General features: G+C 43.9%; 2 protein-coding genes and 1 long non-coding RNA gene across 3 annotated transcripts; 2 read left to right on the top strand and 1 right to left on the bottom strand.

Moving 5' to 3' along the window:
- Positions 1-6,335: 6,335 nt before the first annotated feature.
- Positions 6,336-17,717, bottom strand: dapk2a (death-associated protein kinase 2a; the record flags this gene model as incomplete). Its single annotated transcript, XM_084437095.1, has 8 exons — positions 6,336-7,186; positions 8,423-8,468; positions 8,655-8,807; positions 9,106-9,181; positions 10,306-10,435; positions 13,556-13,694; positions 15,632-15,853; positions 17,641-17,717. 8 exons carry the CDS (start codon positions 17,715-17,717, stop codon positions 6,527-6,529), a joined length of 1,503 nt encoding a protein of 500 aa, XP_084293221.1. The 3' UTR covers positions 6,336-6,526.
- On the top strand, positions 8,680-10,043 carry LOC311308163. Its single transcript, XR_014630412.1, has 4 exons — positions 8,680-8,831; positions 9,108-9,285; positions 9,602-9,832; positions 9,910-10,043. It is a non-coding gene; the product is annotated as an uncharacterized lncRNA (long non-coding RNA).
- A 2,348-nt stretch (positions 17,718-20,065) lies between the features above and the next one.
- Positions 20,066-21,938, top strand: LOC311307867 (SH2 domain-containing protein 7-like; the record flags this gene model as incomplete). The annotated part of the gene is made up of 4 exons (XM_084436756.1): positions 20,066-20,214; positions 20,683-20,772; positions 20,983-21,148; positions 21,645-21,938. 4 exons carry the CDS (start codon positions 20,066-20,068, stop codon positions 21,936-21,938), a joined length of 699 nt encoding a protein of 232 aa, XP_084292882.1.
- Between the last annotated feature and the right edge of the window lie 2,817 nt (positions 21,939-24,755).

Raw genomic sequence — 24,755 nt, forward strand, 5'->3', positions numbered from 1 at the left:
TCCAGGACCTGCACACCTCCAGAGCCCTGAAGAGACCTGGACCTCCCGAGTCCCAACCTGTCCTCCAGGACCTGCACACCTCCAGAGCCCTGAAGAGACCTGGACCTCCCGAGTCCCAACCTGTCCTCCAGGACCTGCACACCTCCAGAGCCCTGAAGAGACCTGGACCTCCCGAGTCCCAACCTGTCCTCCAGGACCTGCACACCTCCAGAGCCCTGAAGAGACCTGGACCTCCCGAGTCCCAACCTGTCCTCCAGGACCTGCACCCCTCCAGAGCCCTGAAGAGACCTGGACCTCCCGAGTCCCAACCTGTCCTCCAGGACCTGCACACCTCCAGAGCCCTGAAGAGACCTGGACCTCCCGAGTCCCAACCTGTCCTCCAGGACCTGCACACCTCCAGAGCCCTGAAGAGACCTGGACCTCCCGAGTCCCAGTATTGGAAATGTAGTTGGTGATCTGGTTACAAGAAAAGGGGACAAATTATAAAAGCGATTAGTAATAGCATCGTTATTTTGCATATGCAAAACAGCATAAATTACAACAATAGGCTATTTATCAGTAAGTCTACATTATATCGAATTAAGTTTGAGCGAGAGATAATCGGGAGATTCTTGTGGAGACAAACTGACTTATATCCAACTTTGACTTCGTAACGGTGCCTATTGTATTGGCCTATACAACACAGCACACTCACAACAGTTCTGGTAGGCTATCGCTTCGGAAACCTTACAGCACAGTTTGCACCTGGTGCAAGTAGATTTTATGCCAGGGAAGAGTACAGTATGGTGCGCTGTGTTTATGCCAGGGAAGAGTACAGTATGGTGCCAGGGAAGAGTACAGTATGGTGCTGTGTTTATGCCAGGGAAGAGTACAGTATGGTGCCAGGGAAGAGTACAGTATGGTGCTGTGTTTATGCCAGGGAAGAGTACAGTATGGTGCGCTGTGTTTCTGCCAGGGAAGAGTACAGTATGGTGCGCTGTGTTTCTGCCAGGGAAGGGTACAGTATGGTGCACTGTGTTTATGCCAGGGAAGAGTACAGTATGATGCCAGGGAAGAGTACAGTATGGTGCGCTGTGTTTCTGCCATTGCACAGGAGGGCTAACGTTACCAAAAGCAAATGCATTGAGAGCTAACGTTAGCATGCTAGGATAATTAACACAGCTAGCTGACATTCCAAACATTAGGCTAGCTAACGTCAACATGCTGGATAAAGACAGATAGCTAGCTGGATCAGACAGCTTTTTAAAAACTGTTGCCAATTACAGCTAACGTTATGGTTCGTTTATCTAACATTAGCTAGGTTGGCTACTCAGACACGGAGATCATGGTGAAAACTTCCCAATATGTATGACAACCACAAATACAATTAGGCCTATAAAACGTACAAATTATATAAAATTAAGAGACTGCAACTATTCAATTATTCTCAAGATGAGAAAGGGTTCAGAGCTGCCTTACCATGTTGGATAGATGGTGAAACGGCGCAGACAGATTTCTGTTGGAGGCGGTGCAGGGGAGTGGAGGCGGGATTTTCAAACTTTAGGGTGACGTCAACAAAGGGAAAAACGTCACGAATTCGGAGTATTTTTACCCCGAGTCAAATTGGACTGAAAATGTTACGCTTCCAGTTTCTCAAAAACGACAAAACGGATATATTTAATGTTTTTATTGTGTTTCTTCAATGTCCTATTGTGCAAATAGCACGTTCAAACTCAAAAAAAGTGAAAATTACCATGTTAATCCTTTAATGCATCAAGTTCAAAGTCCTCTGCTATTCTCATCATGAATGAAGGAAATAAATAGCCAATAAGAGTAGGCTAAAGTACAGCTGCATCGATTATATAAAGATCAAATCAATAAACATCAGATCATAGACATGGGCAAAATGTTTGGTCTGATGAACTTGGAAATAGCAAATGACCTGAACGACCACAGAGACCAGACATCAGGGGTTGTTTATAAGTTCCAAAGCTGCCTTTTAAGGCTGCCTTCAATCATCAATCAAGCCGGTCTATACCGTACCTGGTCTAGGCGCTCTCGCATCGGCTATGGTTTTGTTATTTCTCATATCATTCCAAGCATGTGAAGACGTATTGTAGGCTATATGCATTAGAGTGGGGTGTGCACGAAAATACAGGACAGGTTCTTGCATTTTTCGCATATTCTCCCAATATTGGCAAGTTCCCGCAACTTCAGAAAATCCCCGCATTTTCAACGCATAAAATCACATAAAAACCCTGCATATTCCATTGCATAATCAAGGATTTTTGCCTGCATAATCAAGGATTTTTGCCTGCATAATCAAGGATTTTTTCCTGCATAATCAAGGATTTTTGCCCGCATAATCAAGGATTTTTGCCCACGTTTTTCTGGAGGGACTGGGTTATGGAGTGTACAAATTAAAATACCGAAGGACATTGACACATGCCAGCAGAATCATTTAACAATGAGCTTATGAGTGCTTTAAAATCTGAGAGACCAGTTCCATTAGCTTGAGATCTGTTTGAAGACTACTCCAGGTAAGAGGACCAGAGCACATAAAAGCCTTCTGTCCCAGTTCAGTCCTAGCGCTCGGCACAGACAACAGGATCACATCATGAGATCTCAGACTGTAGGACACTGACAGATCTCCGTTCAACCAGAGAGGAGATGAAGCTGGGGGTTTATCTAGAATAGCTTTATAAATGAACAGGTACCAACGACTGAGCCTCCGCAAGGCCAGCGAAGGCCAGACAGCCCTGGAGTCCAGTGTGCAGTGGTGAGTTAGAACTTTACAATTAGTGATCAAACACAGTGCACTGTGATATGGCGAATCTAACATGCGCAGGCAATGAGCAGGTGCATTCATGTAGGCCTACAACAGATCACCACAATCAAGCCCCGGTAAAAAGGAAGCAGAGAGTCAGAGACCAGTCTTCTTCTGGCCTCAAAGGAGAAACGGTTCAGGAAGTGAATTTCACCTACATTCACTCCACTGACGTTTCAGAAAATCCTTAGCCTATATAAAGAGTTTAAAACCACGCACCAAGCTGGACTGTATGGGTGTGAAATCCACTGAATGTGTTTGTGTGTTGTGTTTGTCAAGTGCACTGCCTACTGCAGTCAAAAATCAACTTTTCTAAAATGTGAGCAAGGCGAGCTCATTGTCAAATCATGCAATGAAGAGACTGCCCAAAGGACCTTAATTGTCGGATTAAGACCAGATTTAGGGCCAGATTGTAGAACTGAGAAAGATGACTTAAACGTTGTTTTTTTTGTTGTCCAGCCAAATGTATTCTAGTGTAGCGGAGGAGCCATGCGCAGGCACTCAAGACTCCAGATGGGGCCAAATAAGGCCTTTCACACTCACACCATCCTTCCTCCTAACGGTCGGTGGAAGCAAAAAGGAGAACTGGAGCTGTTCACACCAACGTCCTGGTTCCACCTCAAAGGACTCGGCCGGAACAGGCCACACTTTACGACCCTCTCACTTCCTCTCTGCCTCTCTCTCTCTCTCTCTCTCTCTCTCTCTCTCTCTCTCACCAACTGTAGTACACAATATTGTCTGGAGGATTCCAGAGCCTGCATTCATAAGAAAACTCCAGCCATGAAACTGAGTCATGCTCTTAGTGCCCGTGTTTATTCTTCAATGGGGGACATATCTGTGAATAAATGGGGTTTGGGGAGCGAACGTATGAGGGGTGGAAGTAACAAAAATTAATAAATAAATATGTTGTCGATTAAAATGCAATTTAATTAAATGTGTGATCGATTAAAATGCAATCTAATTAAATGTGTGAATGATAAAATGCAATCAAATTCAATTATTCATTAAATTAATCATTCAATTAGTCATTAAATTAATCGTTAAACTGCACTTTTGTCATTTGAGTGTGCTTTTATCATTAAAAGTGTGCTTTCATCATAAGTGTGCTTTTATCAGTCAACTGCACTTTTATCATTAGCGTGTGCTTTTATCATTAGATTGTGCGTTTATCATAACAGTGTGCTTTCACTCTTATCATTAGACTGCGCTTTTGCCCTTTCCCAACACACACCACTCTAACGATAACGCCTTTATCATTAGACTGGCGTGTGTTGTATGTGTCAATCACCTGACCACGCCCACAGGTGTACATCCAGGCTATCCCTGTCGATTGGACATGTCTGGTCTTGCGACTGCGACCAGACAGGCGATTCTAGGGGGTGGCCAGTGGTGCCACCGCTGTGATTTTGTCTGTATTTGTGTCATTTCTAATGAATGAGTCAGTGTCATAACTAAATTAAAATTGATTGAAAATATAGTCTGAGAGACTGATCTTTAATCCCCTAAATAGTTGAGCCTCCTACACACCCTTAACAAAATGGTTTAGTCCACCACAGAAGCTCACGGACACTGCTTTCTGCAGGAGCAGTTAGCTAACTTTACTAGAAGGTATTTGAACTTGGCTGTCTCACATATTCTTTTACTCCCCCTCAGAAAGGTAACACGATTTAATGAAAGCTAGCTAGTGTCATCATCGTCTCTCCACTTGCTTGTAAATCTAAAGTCAGCTAGCTAGCGTTATGATAGCTAGCTAGCTAGCTGAAATGCACATTCGCCATCATGAAAAACATGTTACAAAAAACGAAAGTTTTTCTGATTGCTAGGCTAAATTTAAGGTAATCTGCTGTCCTGTCATGGGAGTGGGACTAGAATTGAACTCGCATGATACTCCATTTTGTCATCAGATTGATAGTAGTAGGTATGCAGCTGCTACTCACACTCAAAGGTGGGTGGAGGGGATGAATTGGCTGTTTTTTAATCCAAAATTGGTCATTTCTTTGATTTGTGTATGGGTTTGCTCTTTGTCACCTTTTTCATCCCAGATGAGTTATCATCCCTGAAATGTGTTATAAAGTGATGTGTTTCATGCAACTATTTACAGTATGAAAATAAATCAGAGCATTCAAATGTAAGTCAGCAGCCAGAGCAGCCAGCACTGTTTGTAGTGATGATAAGGATGACAGCCAGAGCCATCTTGGATGTGTAGCTGGAGTCTCCAGCCTTACACATGGGTAGGCAAAATCCTTCTAGTTCCAGACTTCCCATTGGTAAACATATTTTATTACCTTGATCATGTCAATGAGATTGGTGTTAGTTTAATTTCAGAAAATGAACAGTTTCATTTTAACATTTGCTTTTGGATGGAGATTGGTTTATGGGGTCATTCGGGCTTGTTCTGCAGCTGCGCCAGGTTCTGCAAAATCTGCTTCCCGTGGTCCCGAAGACAAGGGGAGGTTACCGACAACAGTGCTGGCAATGGTGACCTACATGCAGGCTGTGCACATCACTGTATGTAGCCTAGAACCTACAGGAAGTGGCAGGGAGAAATGCAAGTTTTGCATTTCGGCACTCTTTGACCTTTTTCAATTAACTGCTGTCTAGTGTAAGACGTATTCAGCTGCTGCAGTATTGTTGTTTATAAACTGGCTGAATGACGTGATCTGATGATTTTTTTTTCTGAATGTAGCCTAAATATGGCATGTTAAAATAATAAATTATGGACAGTGGACACTTGATTACATTTGTTTGTTGTCATGATTTTGATATTTCAATCACAAAACATGACAAATATGGACCATTCCTGTGATGTGTGTGCTGAGGAGGCTGGAGAACCAGTGTGAGTACAAATTATGGTAGGCGCTTATAGTGAAGTTTATTAAAACCGTTTTAATTATTGTGATTCCTGTAGTGAGTGGAAATATAGTTTGTAAAAAAAATAAAATATACTTAGGCCATTATAGCTTGTAGGTATGACTTTAGACCTGGTCCAGGGCGATCTCCTACGTATAACGCCCTGTTACTCTCAATGCAATTTGCCTATGAAAGCGCTTCATCGGCCCGGTCGTCCGACTCTACAGACAAAACCGTTTCGTTACTCACCAAAGTAAACACATCGTTGGAAAGATGAAAGCCTTTTCTCCTAAAGCGCTACAGTTTGTAGTCCCCCACCTTTCAAATAAAGGGCACATTTGTACACTTAAATGTTTTATATCCACAGCGCATCAACTGTCTTCTTCTACCGGCGAATCGGCGCTCTCCGCTTTGTTTAGCCTACTCACTGCTGCCGCCCATGTCGGGGATGATGCATTACATCCTAAATGGTGTTGAGATACTTTAAGATGTAATGCATCATCCCCGATCCTCACAATTTGAACCATAAAATGGACCGCAAGTAATTCTCCCATGAAATGCAAAGGTACTGAAGAAGATACTGTACTAAATGGTTAGTTCACCAGACATTCCCACACACAGTGGCAGTACTGGATAAAAGTCTGATTGCTCTATACCCTTGAATGGATGAATGAATGAATGAATGAATGAATGAATGAACTTTTCACACAAGCTTTTTGATGGCATGACATGAAAAAAGATCGATCTGCAAAATACCATCATAACTGACAAGAATATGACTCTGGAGGAAATTAAGCTCTCAACTCTACCAAGTCATCCTCAAAATAGCATATTTCCCCGTCTGTCTACATCAGTGACAAAGCAGCCCTCTCATGATCTCTGCTGGCCAGCCTCAGTCAGGTCCAGGTTGATCCCAGACAGCAGGTCGCCTCCACAGGATCTGTTGAGCAGCTCCTTCAGGGCCTCGTTCACCTCATTATTAAAGACCGTGGAGAAGTTGTGGTCGGGGAAGCCTCCACCACCTCCGTCCATGGGAAACGACCCCACCATGTCCTGCACCCACTTCAGCTCATGGCTCAGCTCCTGCCTGAGAGCTTGGAAGTGGCTGTTCCTCTGCTGGTAGCGGGCGCTGAGCGAGGCCAGGCCGACGCCCACGGCCTGCATGTCCTCCTGCAGGCTCCTCTTCATGGCCTCCACCTTGCGGAACTCGTAGCGGATCTGTGACAGCTCGTGGCGCACTCCCTCGCTCTCCTCCTTGTACCAGGCCTCCTTCTCGTTGTAGATGGAGACCAGGGCGTCGATGTCCTCCTGCAGGGAGTCATGAGCTGCCGCCAGGCCCCCGAAGGTCCCCTCCATCTGGCCGATGTCCTCCACCACCTGGGCAAAGCGCTCAAAGTTCACATACGTGTTGTTGGGTGGCATGCTGGAGTGGGATTTGATGGTATACTCCTTTAGGCGCTTGGTCTTCAGTTGCCGGCGCTCACGTTTCTTGGTTACAGGTGCCTTGGTTTCCTCCTTGTGCTCGTTGGACTTGAGATAGAAGTGTGTATATGGTCAGAGCAGGGCAGAGCTTAGACAGCCAGCATGCTTCTGCAGATATTATGCACTGTAACATGCAGAGGCCGGGGTGAGATGGCAAATACACAGCAACTGCTAAGGTGGAATTCATCCATTTCAAACCACAGGAAGTTTCAGGTGAGACATTCCGAGTGTGGTGGAAAATGCATCTTCTCGTCATCACCACAGTCATGCTCTTTTTAGAAACTGGGAGCAGTACCTTCATGCTAAATATAAATCACTGTGTATATAACATGCAGGATCCAGAGGAGGAGGTACACAAGCTCTTTGATATTGTTTATCAAAGTTAACTTTGGTAACTAATGTAGTTTGACCAAAGTATGTATTTTTATATTGACAGACTCATTCAGTCTGTACTCTGGTGTTCAGTCTGTACTCTGGTACAATGTCCAAACCAGAGTACAGACTGGAGACTGATGTAGAAATCAACTGAATATAAGAATGTAAACCGAATGACAGAGGACTTGAGGTCATATTCCATCATGTGCCAACAACTGTACACACAAGCACTGATGGTAAGACATTCTCAAGTTCCTCTGTCCTTAGAGCACCCTCTCTAACCAACACATGATCATTACAAACACCCATTATGATAATTGAATGTCCAGTACAATCTGTAAACATATTTTGTGGACATAAACTTGTTGTTCAAAACAGTCCATTTATTGCCATGCTACCATATCACCATATCTAGCATGCATGTTTGTTCCAGGGCATTCAATTGTTTAAGGATATTTGTGAGGTTGTTCAACACATAGTGGATACCAATATAAGTGTGTAATGTCAAACAAAGAGATATTGCATGCAATAGCATAAGCACACATTGATGTATGTCCTATCATATCGATCAATCAAAGCTTTATTTGTATAGCGCATTTCATACCCAGAGGCAACACAATGCGCTTTACAGAGAACAAGGGAGGTGGGCATACGACCCACTCTCTACATATTCCAGAGGGAAGCAAAAAAACAGTAATCACCCGGGGGCCAGATAAGTGAGCTGTAAAAATTCTTCCCTGACCCCTCTCAACAAGGCGATCGAGCAAGCTCCTGGAGTATGTTTGTCTACCGGCTAAGAACATTTATAAAGCAATACATTATATTAAATTACATTTTCAGAGTAAGAGTAAATATATATATATTGTGTATATATATATATGTATGTATATATGTATTTATTTAAAATACCTTGATCCAAGGGTGGTTGAGAGCATCTTGGATAGTCAGCCTCTTTCTGTCGGCAAACAATTGAATGACTTAATAAAAGCCATGTACAGAATATTGTTGCTTATCACAAAGGCATGAAGAAAAAAGTACATATCCTGCCTGGGCTTTCCTATGCAAAGTAATGCTACAGTAGCAATAGTACAGTCCTCAAAGTTCCTCTCTAGAATGTTCCATGTGCCCTCTGCCCTCTCACCTCGTATCTCTCTCCAGCAGCTGTCTGATGAAACTCTTGGCCAGCTCACTGGTGTGGCAGAAGAACTCCTCGTCAAACTCGTAGTTCATGGCGGAGATGTTGCCCAGCGTGTCCTGTTTAGACTCACCTAGGAAGGGAGACGCTCCACTCAAGCTGAAACAGGAAATGGACAGGAAGGTATAACCTTGTTTGATGCTGATGTATTCTCTTCATCATTGCATATGTAACTGAGTTGAAATGGTTAAACTCACATAAATACCGTTCACCTGAGCCATCGAATCGCTAGCTTTTGGTAGCGTAGCTGGCTGAAGTAGTGTTTCAGTAAAATTGGAGGACTCAAGATCAATCCCAGCGTTTGTGAGGGTGGAATCGATACTGACAAGCAATGCAATGAAACCTCTGACACATATTGCACTGCAGACAAGTTCATGTTCTGTGTTTGTGTACTTACAGGATGTAGGTGATGACACCTATACTCCACATGTCTGCTTCCAGTCCAAGTGGCTCATAGTTGACTATCTCTGGAGCTGAGAAAGACAGAATCATTTCAATCAGTCGACTCCATTAATGATTGGCATCCCAGCAGCCAGACGTAAACAGTAAACACGTCCCCCAGAGCTCCACCCATGAGGCATGTTCCTTTGTGGTAATTAAGGAGTGAAAATGTGATATTTGAATGATGCATGAATATAAATATATGAAATGTTTTATGCGTTGCTCATTTTTTGTGCATAGTATTTCATAAGTTTAATGTCTCGGTGCAACCCTATTAAACGGGTACATAGCCCATCAACTGTAGCCAAGGCATTCGAATCTGCCCACTAAAAGTTTGCTGATTCTAAATTGAAGTTCTCAATGGAGTGAGACGAGTTGACAATTCGGTCTGATATCAGGATAACTGTCCTCCCTCTTTTTCCTGAGGGAAAACAAACTCTCAAATCCAACAGCAGAGGGCGCTGTGCTACCATTCCAGATGCCAGCTGTCACATGACTAGCAACATTTTCTCAGAGTCAGATGACAACATGGAGCGAGCAAAACTGAGTTTGGACATGAAGTGCGCTGCTGTCTGGCGATGGAACGCGCTTTCAAATCCATACCTACCAACACAGAATGACGAGCTAACAGTAGCTGGATTAAGAAACTTGCTGCTTGACCGGTCAATTTTATCTGACAACAGGTGAGTGAAAATGTGTTTTTCTCTTATCTCTCTGATTGATTGATTGATTGATACTTTGTAATCTTATGTTTTTGTAGGAGTAACTGTCTCTGCTCGCACCCCAGCCTTGCCAGTCTCTCTGTCGACAAATCAGGAATCCAGCTGGACTGGGGGGTGGGAAGCGAGGGCTGGGAAGTAACTCAGACACCGAGGGTTCTCTCTTTGACTGTATACATGTTGACTGTAACCGCAGATCAGGACCGCCATTTGTCACATGATTTCTCACTCTGCTTGCATGTACGTAATAAACTTTGTTAAACTTAGAATGATGCCATTGAATCTCTCCTGAACAATACTCTGTAACAGAAATATCCACAACACCCCTTCAACAATAATATTGTAATATTGAAAGCTTTGCAACTGTTACCGGTTTGAGAAAACATTCAGACGAAGTTATATAATCGTGGAATCTTGATTTCACACTGAAATCTTACCCACAAACTCTGGAGTTCCAAATATGTTCTTGAACTCGGCCCCCGCCTCAATCTTGTGTGCCAGCCCAAAATCGATGAGTTTGATCCTTGGCAAGGGCACGTTCTTGTCAAGCAGCATTATGTTCTCAGGCTGTGAACCACACAAGAACAAAGATGGTCGAGTCAGCATGTTTGCAATCTGCCACGCATACAGCACATTTAGCAGTTCTGGCTGTAGCAGCTGTGTTGCAGTCCCCCTGCACATGTGAGAATATGTATAGTCCATAGTCCTTTAGAAGAATGTGAAGATACATTTAACATGGAAATCATTATGTAGGCCTAAAAGGCCGCCTGAAGCAAACCAAAGCACACCATTGATTGGATTCAAGCCAGAGTTTGTAGAGATGCAGCGAACTCAAAATATTTTGTCTGAATGCTAGCCTCCCACTGCACTAAATGTCATGTGTTTCTTTAGTAAATCTCATATAAATGATGTTATCCCTGCTGATAACCAGTCCACATAGTCTTTGAGGGAGCAAACAGCTCATACAATGACAGTTTAATAGTTCATTTGACCAAACACTAACCCCGCTCAAAGATAATTAGGGCCCGAGCGCTGGCGGTGCGAGGCCCTATTGAAATTGTAAGGATTATTATTATTCTCCTACCTTCTACCTTCTCCTATCTTCCTCACCCCAAACAAATGCCTTTTTGGTGGCCTAAACATCGATGAAACTTTGCAGATACGTCAGTCCCGGTGAAAATTTTTATATTTCATGGGTGACGGAAATGGGCGTGGCAAAACGGCTCAAGAGCGCCCCCTGGAAAATTGAAAATGGCGAGCCCCACCTTTCAGTTTGATGTATTAAAAAAAATAGTTTTCACCAAACACTCTTGCCGTGGCGCCCCGCCAAATTCTGACATTTCGCCATAAAACAGGAAGTCCTCATCACAGCAACATACATTATCCAATTTGCACCTAATTGCTCACGCTTCATGAAGCTCGCATCCTGAACACATCTATGCATCGGTATTGAGTCAAACCTATAGCGCCACCTACTGGTGAAACCACAAATGCCTTTTTGGAGGCCTAAACATCCATAAAAACGCTTGAAACTTGGCAGATACGTCAGTCCCGGTAAAAAAAATGATATTTCATGGGTGCCAGAAATGGGGGTGGCAAAACGGCTCCAGAGCGCCCCCTGGAAAGTTTAAAATGGCGAGCCCCACCTTCCAGTTTTTCGTAGGCAAATGAAAGTTGATAGACATAGCTAATTTATCCACACACACAAAAAAGTCTCTTGGAGCATACCCTCAATCCAACAGGAAGTCTGCCATTTTGCTCATTTTTGACATTTCCATTCCTCATACTTTAAAGAACTCCTCCTACAGATTTCATCCGATCGACTTCACACTCGGTCTGCTTCATCTGAGGACCTTTCTGATTAAAAGTTATCCAAACAATGCTACGTTTACTAAACACCCTTGCCGTGGCGCCGCAGCGGATTTTGACGTTTCGCCATAAAAAAGGAAGTCCTCATAACTCCTTCATACATTATCCAATTTGTCTGATATTTCTCACACTTCATGAAGGTTCTATCCTGAACACATCTATGTGTCAGTATTGCGTCATACTTATAGCGCCACCTATTGGTGAAACAGGAAGTCCTCAAACAAAACCAACATTTCTCACGCTTCATCAAGGTACCGTCCTGGACACATCTATGCGACGGTATTGAGTCATGCTTAGAGCGCCACCTACTGGTGACAGGAAATTTCTCTCAGTACTGGACACCGAAATAGCACACCCTTTAACGGCGCCGTACCCCGACACGCGTGGGGTGCGAGGGCCTGCTCACTGCTGCTCGCAGCCCTAGTTTATTTAATTAGCCTACTCTACCAAACCCTACCAACACTTCATAATCGTCACAATAATAAAGTAGCATAGATTGTAAAACTATTGTACTGGATGACATGATCTAACAGGTTACACTCCTGTTTCCCTCATAACAGAAAAGGCCTTTTAAAGCCAACCCAGAAAGACATGTTGGGTGCGCCAGGCCTCCGCTGACAATGTTCCTGAGCCTTGACTTTGGCCCTGGGGTGTTGAAGAGAGTTCCATCCGTACCCTGTACTTATCATGCACCACCTCGTCACTGCCTCTCTCCTCCCCTCCTCCCCTAGGGTTTGCTGTGGTGTGTCTAGTGCATGTGTTTCTGTCATCACTGCCAGGACCTGCAGTTGAGTGCTGCTCTCAACCTGACGCAGCATTTTCTCTCAAGCGCATTATGCTAGCTAGGTGGCTACACCCATACCAGTCCCATTTAGTAGTGTCCTCATGTGTTATGCTGTTGGGCAGAATTTTAGCGTGTCGTTTTCAGCTAGTCAGGTTCCTGCAGTGCAGTTATGTGCTGTGTGAGAATATAGTTTCATAGTTGTGTATTTTTCAGCTTCCTTAAATGTCACATTAACCTCTTATCTTTTCTGTGAAACATTTAACTCCCTTTCTATTTTAGAACTTACTACGTATAGCCTGCTCATAAATGGTTTTCAAATGAGCATTATTCTCTTTAACTTCTCATAAAACATCCATATAGCCAGTAGCCACAGTATGGATATGAAATAGTCTTGGCTGGCAACTAAAGAGCTCATCAATGTTTCATTACTGACAAGAGAAATTATCGTTATCAGATCAAACGAGTGATAACTAAATGAGTGTTGCCGTTGCAGCGGGTCTTGTAGGCCTCCATTAGAGGAGGACTAGTCTGAAGTCACGCGCCACAAATCCTGGGCAGGGGGCAGAGCCAGCACGCTAGCCTGCCTTTCATCAGGAGAGGATAGTCAGGACTAAATTAAAAACTCATTTAAGGAATGCACTTTTGAAATTAAGTCCATGTAAATCGCACCTTGCGTGCCAAATATTATGCTACCAACAGCTCGGTAGAGTGCAGGACTCGTTAGAAATACTTGAAAAGTGGAAATCTGCCGTCAGTGACCAATCAGAGGCCGAATCAGCCTCTCTGCATGGCCCACTATCTGCGCAGGCCAATCAGCTTCCGGTTGAAAATCTGACTGGATTCTCATTGGTGTCCACAGATCCTAGATCTAGGTCCTAGAAGTTCTTGCCGTAGCGAGAGCTTCTGGGTATGCAGGAGTAGTGTATTGTCCTTTGGTGCAGCTACTCATATTTATGAATGATCCTCCTGGTCTGAGCTCCACCTGCTCAGCTAAACAACACACACAAACACACACACAAACACAAGGTACAGACCTTTAGATCAAAGTGGGCGATCTTTCTGGAGTGGAGATAGTGGACACCCTCTAGGATCTGTTTGATAAACTGTGTAGCCTCCTCTTCACTCAGTGACTCCTTCTGAGCCAAGAAATCAAAGAGCTCTCCTCCAGACACCCTGCAATAAACCACATACAGTATAAATGACCGGCATGTACAGTAGGACCCCACTTATCCCAACCCAACGGGACCGAAGGTCGTTCGTATCTCTGAAATGTCCGGATGACTGAAATTTATGTTAAAATGCACCAAATTCAATAAGTGGTATATACTTGTTTCATATAGACTCATAATACACCGATAAATACCCTTAATTACTTGTGAAAATGCATCAAAATTGCAATCAAATAGCCAACTAAACTCATATAGTCTAGCCTATAATAGGCCTACAGTAGCCTAGAATAAAATAAACAAATTTCCACTTGAGTGCGTGCTTTGATCAAATACAGTACTTTATTCTCAAATGAGGCCTACGCTGCATCGATAGGTACTGTATTCGCAGAACAAAATGGTATAGCCTAAAAACAACCCAACATTAGAACTATTAGAGCAAATGATAATCGAGAAATAAATAAATGAAATGACAGACAAGTTGTCGTGTGTTAGGCTATTGTAGCCTAAAAGAAAGTCTCTTAAACAACCGATGTAGGCTAACGTGGCCTAGGCTGTAGGCTATTATTTAACAAATGCAGTAGGCCTAGTAGGATAATCTACATGCCCACAACACGTCTGTGTTCCTGAAGTCCATTAACTGGGAACGAAAAAATGACTCGATGCTGCTTCAGGTTGCTGACGCGCTTTCTGGCTACCAAGGAATGCAGCTCTCGCGCAGCAGACTCGTTTACGTTTTATGCTCGACATTAAAATAACAAAGAAATGAAATGTGACAGTAGGCTACAGCCTACAGGCAACATGTATGTCTACATACAGTTCTGTTTTTATTCACAGTAGGATACAGTACTGTAATGAAAATCCCACCAGTAACCAGATAGAAGGCTAAAAAAAAGAAAACGTCCGGTAGACCGGGAGGTTCGGATCTCTGAAGTTTGGATGAGTGGGGTCCTACTGTACCACACTCTACGCCCTGGTCCATATCCACACTCTACGCCCTGGTCCATATCCACACTCTACGCCCTGGTCCATATCCACACTCTACGCCCTGGTCCATATCCACACTCTACGCCCTGGTCCATATCCACACTCTACGCCCTGGTCCATATCTACACTCTACGCCCTGGTCCATATCCACACTCTACGCCCTGGTCCATATCCACACTCTACGCCCTGGTCCATATCCACACTCTACGCCCTGGTCCATATCCACACTCTACGCCCTGGTCCATATCCACACTCTACGCCCTGGTCCATATCCACACTCTACACCCTGGTCCATATCCACACTCTACGCCCTGGTCCATATCCACACTCTACGCCCTGGTCCATATCCACACTCTACGCCCTGGTCCATATCCACACTCTACACCCTGGTCCATATCCACACTCTACGCCCTGGTCCATATCCACACTCTACACCCTGGTCCATATCCACACTCTACGCCCTGGTCCATATCCACACTCTACGCCCTGGTCCATATCCACACTCTACGCCCTGGTCCATATCCACACTCTACGCCCTGGTCCATATCTACACTCTACGCCCTGGTCCATATCCACACTCTACGCCCTGGTCCATATCCACACTCTACGCCCTGGTCCATATCCACACTCTACGCCCTGGTCCATATCCACACTCTACGCCCTGGTCCATATCCACACTCTACGCCCTGGTCCATATCCACACTCTACGCCCTGGTCCATATCCACACTCTACGCCCTGGTCCATACTGCCCACTTATTATATAAAAGGAGATACACAAGAAAATGCATGAGCTAGAACCTCATTATTACATATTATGAAAATGGTAAAATATAAAATGAATACTGTGATAAATTAAGGTTTGTTGGTCTGAACTTGGTCCAGTCTGTGCACATCCTGAGGCCAGTCCTGGTACAGTACCAGCCATTGTTGGTCCACACTGGTCTCATCTCACTCACAACTCCAGGATGAGCACCACGTCTGTGCGGTTTTCGTAGACATCGTGCAGCGTAACAATGTTGGGGTGCTGGATCTGCTGCAGGATGTTCACCTCCCTCTCGATCTCCTCCCTCCTCACCCCGCGCCGGCTTGCAACGCTCTGACGCTTCTTGATGAACTTGGCGGCGAACTCCAGTCCGCTGCTCTTCTCCCTGCACTGCTTGACGATGGCAAACTGCCCACTGGAACGCCAGAGAAGCACAGAGAGACACACCGATGTCAGAGACTCCAGGACTACAACTTCAGAGAGGCCTATGAGGAAAAGAGGGAGGGGGTACAGTAAGTCTTGCACTATTTCTACTGTATGGTGTCATATTTGATCAAAAAGATATGCTACCGTGAAAGGTTAGCTCAATTTGCTCTCTAAAACTTTTGAAGCAGGCAGTCTAATCTTGGTGAGGTGCTACTTCAGCAGCCAAGTTGGACTGCCTGCATGAGCTAAGCCTGATAATTCTGGGGTTTATATCATGTAAACACATACACAAACAACTAAATATGACAAAGGAACACAGATAAACTAATTCATGATGTAAACAAGTAAACAGAGAGAGAAACTGGCCATTACAGGGAACAGACTCAAAAGATATCTACGGTAGATACTACATGTGTTTTTCTCTCACAGTACAGTCCAGTGGAATGGTGAGTAAGCTTATACCCCACCTCCTCGTCCATGAGAGGAGATATAGACACCCCTAAAGATAGATGGAGTCTTTAAAAAGCACTGTGCCTGTCTAACAGTTGTCTTTAAAAAATTAATTAATTAAACAAATACAGGCAATACAGTGTTGCCGGGTGAAGATTCACAGGAGAAGTAGGGTGGCTCAGAGAACTGGTTCAGATCTCTCCATGCACAATATGCCTTAGAGGTAGCATTCAGATCTCTCCATGCACAATATGCCTTAGAGGTAGCATTCAGATCTCTCCATGCACAATATGCCTTAGAGGTAGCATTCAGATCTCTCCATGCACAATATGCCTTAGAGGTAGCATTCAGATCTCTCCATGCACAATATGCCTTAGAGGTAGCATTCAGATCTCTCCATGCACAATATGCCTTAGAGGTAGCATCAACGGGAGGAAAGGCCCTTTTCGCTGCATCCTAAGGAGAAAGAATAATCTATGACTAACACACCGGGCTAAATTTAAACCCAGCCGGCCTCCTCCGTCCACCTGTTGGCTTGTCTGAGTTCCATAAAAGAGAGAGACACGACGTGTGTGTGTGTGTGTGTGTGTGTGTGTGTGTGTGTGTGTGTGCGCGCGCGTGTGTGTGTGTGTGTGTGTGTGTGTGAGTGTGTGTGTGTGTGTGTGTGTGTGTGTGTGTGTGTTAGAGACTAGAGGGCTGACAGTGTCAGACAGACACAGCAGGAAGCATTAGATACCATGTCTTCATTTGTTACATACTGTACAGAAAATGTTATGTTGTGTGTGTGTATATATATATATATATGTGTGTGTGTGTGTATATATATATATATATATATATATAGAGAGAGAGAGAGAGAGAGGCTACAAAATAGTGTATCCTTTATACTGTGTATAGGGTCGCATTTATATTTAAGCAAGCAGTATTGGAAACTAGTTTTTAGTCTTTGGTCATGTCAATGCATAGCGCCCTGAGGTCTCACAATACATAATAGCAAAGTCAGAAATCTTTTCTCTCACTTGGATGTTTTATCTGTTTAATGTTGGATGACTATGCACTACCCCTTCTTACTGACTACCACTCACTCACTTCTGCAAGATCAAAACAGTTGATTTAAAAAAGAGATAGTGAAGTTCTCAGTTCATGAGTGATCACACTGTAACCTTTTGAGATGTATAACGCTGTATGGAAGGGTTGATGTTCAATCAATGTACCCTAACTCCAACCAGAGGTCGCAAGAGTCATGTCAATAGAGGTCCAAAACATACATTTAAATTAAATTTGGGGTTATTATTACAATTTGATTAGGTATGATAAGCTGTTTACCTTCCCAATTCTTCGCCTATTTCATAGAAATCCTCCACTTTCTGCTGCTTGAAAAGGGCCATGCCTGCAGTCCTCATGTGCCTGGGATGGTGGACTACTATTCCTCCTTCACAGAACAGGAATACTCGGTGACAACAGACAACACATTATGAGGTTAGGCTACTATTAAAAGATTTTACTAGCCTACTTCTGAACGTGTTGTAACATTAACTCGTAACGCCACTAATGATGCACAAAAATAAAGGACAGGTTTGTTTTATAGCATTTACTGTATGGCTGACGCTATAGGCCTATTATTCATTCAAGTTAAACGTTGTTTTAAGCCCTATATCTTCTTAAGAGTTAACAGTTCAAATAGTTAACGCGTTCCAATTAAGTCAATAGACTAAAAATGCAATAACGAAATGGTAAGTTAAAAATTAAGTAGCCTAACGTTCAAACAAACTGACAGAAATACAAGAAATAAAACTGGCTTCCAATAACTTTTTAAGGACATAGCCTAACATTGGCTTAATATAAATTAATGATAACGTAATTTTACCATCAAATAAAAATGTATTGATATCTATTGTAGGCTAATTGACGAGGTCTTACCATCTTTAAATGACTGCTCGTCCTAAACCTCCCCGTTCACTGCTGGTCCTAAACCTCCCCGTTCACTGCTGGTCCTAAACCTCCCCGTTCACTGCTGGTCCTAAACCTCCCCGTTCACTGCTGGTCCTAAACCTCCCCGTTCACTGCTGGTCCTAAACCTCCCCGTTCACTGCTGGTCCTAAACCTCCCCGTTCACTGGAGGCTCATCTGAGTCCCTCGGTCTGATAGACAGCCTCTATAGACAGCCTCTATAGACAGCCTCTATAGACAGCCTCTATAGACAGCCTCTGCTCTCACGTTCTCACAGCGCGCACGCGCCTGATACACAGCCTCTCACAGCGCGCACGCGCCTGATACACAGCCTCTCGACCACGAGCGCTCTCACGTTCTCACAGCGCGCACGCGCCTGATACACAGCCTCTCGACCACGAGCGCGCTCACGTTCTCACAGCGCGCACGCGCTGCAGCTGACGCCACCTGTTCCCCACGCGATGCTTTTTTCCAAGCGGGTGTTTTCAAAATAGTGTTGCCTATTTTGAGCACCAAGACCATCAATTCCAGAGTTAACTGTCGTTAAATCTTTATTATTTTCTGTTTGAGGTAAAATATGCAGTGGTGAGGCTACCCTACAGATCCGGTGGGCTACTGTTACTCCGGTGGCTGCGTCTTCTCTACATACCCCGCTCTGTTTTCACTATTCAATCATTTATTTCGGTTAACAGAATTCATTAGACTGTTGCCAAGCATGCTGCACGTCTACGTTTTCCACTAAACTGTAATGTGTGATATTGTACAAACATCCTACTCAAATAGTCCTGTTGCGTTGCCACAAGATGGCAATATAGCACACATTCTGCAGGCCTGTTTTCTTTTCCCTATCCTATCTTCACCAATAGAGAACAGACCTATCAGTGAAGACTGGTGATCATAGGAAGTATACTAGGATAATATAATCCTATACTGTAGGCCTAGTCTTGGTGATCATAGGAAGTATACTAGGATAATATAATCCTATACTGTAGGCCTAGTCTTGGTGATCATAGGAAGTATACTAGGATAATATAATCCTATACTGTAGGCCTAGTCTTGGTGATCATAGGAAGTATACTAGGATAATATAATCCTATACTGTAGGCCTAGTCTTGGTGATCATAGGAAGTATACTAGGATAATATAATCCTATACTGTAGGCCTAGTCTTGGTGATCATAGGAAGTATACTAGGATAATATAATCCTATACTGTAGGCCTAGTCTTGCTGGTCATATGAAGTATACTAGGATAATATAATCCTATACTGTAGGCCTAGTCTTGGTGATCATAGGAAGTATACTAGGATAATATAATCCTATACTGTAGCTCTAGTCTTGGTGATCATAGGAAGTATACTAGGATAATATAATCCTATACTGTAGGCCTAGTCCTACTGGTCTTGCACCTGTTGCTTATCACAATATATGTCACCATTTGTTTTCAAACAATGTCCTTTTATTATTTTGTTAAAGCTCAGTCAGTTATGTTTTGTTATTAAAAGTTATTTCAGTATCCCCTAATTTACATTGAACCCAGTTCTCAAAGTAAAATCTGGAGGCAGGAAGAGCGATAGGTAAATACCTTGATCAGATTAAAGCCACAGAGGCAACTCTAGTTGTAGTTATGAGGTGAGGTCCATGCGAGATAAACTCAAACAATGGAACTTAAACATGAACTCACACACTGGATGACGTCCGACGGAAAATAGGCAAATTCCCCTGCTTGGGAGCTGGCTGGTGATCGGGGAGCTGCGTGTATGGTGTAGTGTGACCACTTAGTCTTCTGGTCGGGTGGTGAGAATGGAGCAGAGGCAGAGTTTGGACCTTATGGAAGGCCCAGAGGGAGGACTGAGAGAGCTGGTGATGAAGTGGTTCACTGAGACACAGGCGTCACTCATCCTCCACAATGGAAACTTCCCTGACTGGTTCCAGGGATTTACTACAAGAAAGTAAGCTCCACATTTGTTTTTGTGTAGAAAAGTAGTATAAATGGACACCAAAATAATGGATAGAAATGTGTCAGTAATTACAGTAAGCCACTGTTCTGGCAGGTGTTCTGTACAGACTTGTTCAATGCCTTCAGAACTTTTTTTTATTATTTTTAGATTACTGGTAAAACATCTGATTTCTTATTATAATGTTGTAGAGAATTAGTATTGTAAAATAGTTCAATCACAGATCAGACATGCTTTTAGGACATTCTCTAGGCTTTATCAAAGTTGTGTGTGTGCGTGTTTACAGTATGTGTGTGTGCGCGAGTGTGTGTGCTTGCGTATGTGTATGTATGTTTAAGTGTGTGTGTGTGTGTAGATGTGTGCATGCGTGCATATGTGTGTTTGTGTAGAAAAAAAGAGAACGCAGATGTGAGTAATTTGATCATGGCATACTGTAAACGGTCCTTGTCCTGGCTTTATCAGGGAAGCTGAAGATCAGCTGAATGATAAGCCTCTGGGATGTTTTCTCATTCGACTCAGTGACAAAGCCATTGGGTATATCCTCTCTTACAAGTAAGTATCAATGCTTGTGCATTTACCCAGCTGCACTAAAACTATAGTCGTTTTCAAAACGTGGTGGTAGAGTTGTGTAAACATTAGATAGTTACAGTCTGATGCCTTATTCAACAGTACACGTTTGGAAACTAGTTTAGTTTAGTCTGAATTGTTATGGCTATTACCATTGCCCTACATTATATTCCACTAACCATCTATCTTTCTTAGAGGACAAGACCGATGCCGCCATTTTGTCATCAACCAAAACCCAGCTAGTCTCTTCATTATCTCAGGAGACTCTCAGACCCACCTCAGTCTCACAGACTTGATAGAGCACTATAAAGTTAGTCCCATCCAGCCTTTTGGGGAATACCTGACTTCCTGCTGCTATGAGGTAAACAAGATACCCCAAAATGATTGTTTACTTCTCAAAGACTGCTAATGAGTGTGTTATACATAAGGCATATGGGGCTTCCCAACCATGACACTAGATGAAGCAAAAGTTGGTCTAATCACTTGTTTATTATGAAGACCATTCGTTTTTCTTGGTCAGGGCCTCTCCTGGTAGTTTGTTATACTGTGTGTAGACTAACTCCATTTGGATGTGCAGACGTCCTTCCCCCCCCCAATAAGCTACAGTATTCCGTCTCAAGTTTGGATCATAAATTATCCGATCTGACGGGTAACAGCAGATACAGTAATAATAATAATAATACGTTTAATTTGTTTTGCACTTTATATTTAGAAAAAAATCTCAAAGTGCTATAAAACAGGTGTTTAAAAACAACGAAGTAGTTACAGCCAACTACATGGGAGGACAAAGAAAGACAAGACACAATACCTGTATTGTACAGTACAGTATTATGGTATCTTTGTGGTTTATTTTACAGCCCAACACAGGTGAGCTTTATGATGTAGTGCAGTTCGAGGCCAAAGACAATCCTGGACTGCGCGTGAAAGCTTTGAGAAACTTATGGGACCATAAAAATGATCAAAGGAATGACCAGAGCAACCAGAAGGGCTACCAGAGGATCGACAAGAGTATTGACCAGGGGACCGACCAACGGAATGAGGCTCAGGCAGGGACACTCCAGCCACCAGAACTCCCACCCAAGAGAGCCAACAGGAAGCTGATAGGAACAGCCTCTGTGAGCAGGATACAGGTGTTGTCACATTTGGCTTAGTTTTGAGTGGGTATGACTTCTTGGCTACCCATGATTTACTGTACATGTATCTGCTAAATTGCATTGCTCAATAAGGATCAATTGACTATTAACCTACTGCATATGCAAAATTCATTCAGTTAACTATTACGTTCTACATTATCGATTAATTAATAAGATGTATTTTCCTTTTCATGGTTCTATAACAGGATGTCCCTCCAGTGCCAAAAAGAGGCATACCTCTGAGTCACTCACTTAGTGGATCTTTGCAAGACAAGAGCTCACCGTACAGTCAAACTCAATCCACTCATACTGACCCAGACCACAACAAAGTGGAGAGACGGGCGCGAATGGGAAGTCTGAATCAAGTGAAAGTGGACCAGAGGAAAAGTACCGCGTCTTGGAGGGAGGAAGCCTCCCTCTCACTCAATAACACTGAGTCCAGTTATCACAAGGGTGCAAGTAGCACTGCAACAGCACCAGGGGTAATGTACTCAGAGCCAGGGGTCATGTACTCAGAGCCAGGGGTCATGTACTCAGAGCAAGGGGTCATGTACTCAGAGCAAGGGGTCATGTACTCAGAGCCAGGGGTCATGTACTCAGAGTTGGCCTTTTGGGATGGTAGGAGCAGGTCTCTACCCAGACTTGATGACTGTATGGAGGGAGAATCCTCCAGCAAGCTAAGCACCCCCTCTGATTTCACCCCATCCTCATATTCACCCAATCCACCCAAGAGGGTCACCTGCCACACTTATTCCCTCCATGACCCAAGTGGAAATAACTGGCGGACTCCCATTTCAGATGTCCACAGTGTTGGCCTTGACCAGTTCAGCCTCAACCCGCTCTATTCTACACCACAGCAGGAAGACAGCATGTATGCTGCAGTCCCAAATGAGTCCCATCCAAATCATCATGTTGTTGATGACACCTATGAGCAGATCCCAGAGGATGGTGGCCAGAGCAGGCCACAAAGCATCGACGCCCAGGGAAACACGTATGAGACACTAGAGGATCTGAAGCCCAAACATTCAAAGTTCACTTGGGGCAAGAGTGTAAGTACAAAGTTATGTGTTGGTTAAAATATTAAAGTTGGTGATCTTAACACAAACTCATTATCATGAGGTTAATGATCTTGAGGTTAACGATAGGCTATATTCTATTTGCAGGATATCAAATGGCGAAAATTCCTCCCAGAGTACAAGAAGAAATGATGGTACCGGAACAACCTCACAATAATCAGGATGAATCTATAATTCTGGGTTTAATAAATGTATTCAACATGTGTGGCAAACTTGTTTGATCTAATAAACTGAAATGAAATACATGTTCATGAATAAATAATATATGAATAAAGAAAGTATTGTAGCTAATAGTTGGTTCATGAGCTGAATACCACATTGTCTGGTTCACACCCAGTCAGTCTATTCAGGGAGAGAGAGGGAACACGGATTGTTGTAGTTGAAGTAGGTTGGTTACAAACATGGATGTAATAATAGAACTGGATGCGGTGACTACGTTGACACCTTGTTCTTGAGAGAAGCTTTTTGAAGGGTCCACCGACCTTTTGACATGCGCAGTTGTTTTTTTGCGTCACAGGCATGCACAGTTGTACTTTTTAACCACGTGATTTGTTGACCCCTCTTTGATGTTTAATGCGCGTTCACCGCGCTCCCCGCTGTATTGCGTGTGTCTGCATTTAGGCCGTTTCAGACGGGGAGCGATATTCCTCCTGCGTTCTCGCTCGGATCAGCGGGGGACGCACGCGTCCTGCGCGCAGCGGGGAAAGATCACTACAATTCAGCTCTTATCGTGGGCGGGCGTGTGCACGAAACGAGCACGCGCGCGACAATTTCACGGGGTCGCACCCGCTTGCCGCTCCGCCCCAGATTGTCCGCGGCTCCCAAATTGTCCGCTCGCCTCTCTCATTGAAAATGAATTACAATGCGCGGATATCGCTCCTCGTCTGAAACGGCCTTTTAAAGGCCTAACACTAACCCTAACCCTTTTAAAGGCCTAACACTAACACTAACCCTAACCCTTTTAAAGGCCGTTCCAGACGAGGAGCGATATCCGCGCATTGTAATTCATTTTCAATGAGAGAGGCGAGCGGACAATTTGGGAGCCGCGGACAATCTGGGGCGGAGCGGCAAGCGGGCGCGACCCCGTGAAATTGTCGCGCGCGTGCTCGTTTCGTGCACACGCCCGCCCACGATAAGAGCTGAGTGGTAGTGATCTTTCCCCGCTGCGCGCAGGACGCGTGCGTCCCCCGCTGATCCGAGCGAGAACGCAGGAGGAATATCGCTCCCCGTCTGAAACGGCCTTAAAGCACCTGCCATCAAATCACGATTCTGTCAAATATATTGTTTCGAAAAATTATTTCTCCAGAAACCGTAGCCATAGCAGAGGAGCGGCCGGAACAGAATGCTCCTGTTGCGGTACAGAAACGCGGCTAATAGGGGAGTTTTTGGTGCTATTTTCCATTCGCCCTTGATGAATCCTAACACAAACCCATATCTATAACATATCCATTCTGATTCTTATTCTTAATATTATTATCATAACCGTACTCAGCGAATGGAACATAGCACCACAAACTGATCTATTATCCCTGTGCTTGTACCCGCAACAGGAGCTCTCTGGGCCGGCCACAATGTGATGCAGCTCGGCTTGGCATAGGGGGTTCCTGGAGCTCTGGAGCCTGGCTGTACGATCGCAAAGTTGTGAACAGAAAAAATACCACATACGAGCAAATATAACCTGCTCCGCTATAATGAAACTGGTAAAACTAAGATGCCTGGATAAATAAATAATTTTTCTAAACGATATATTTGACAGAAT

The sequence above is a fragment of the Borostomias antarcticus genome (assembly GCF_949987555.1).
Source record: "Borostomias antarcticus genome assembly, chromosome: 4".
Lineage (NCBI taxonomy): Eukaryota > Metazoa > Chordata > Actinopteri > Stomiiformes > Stomiidae > Borostomias > Borostomias antarcticus.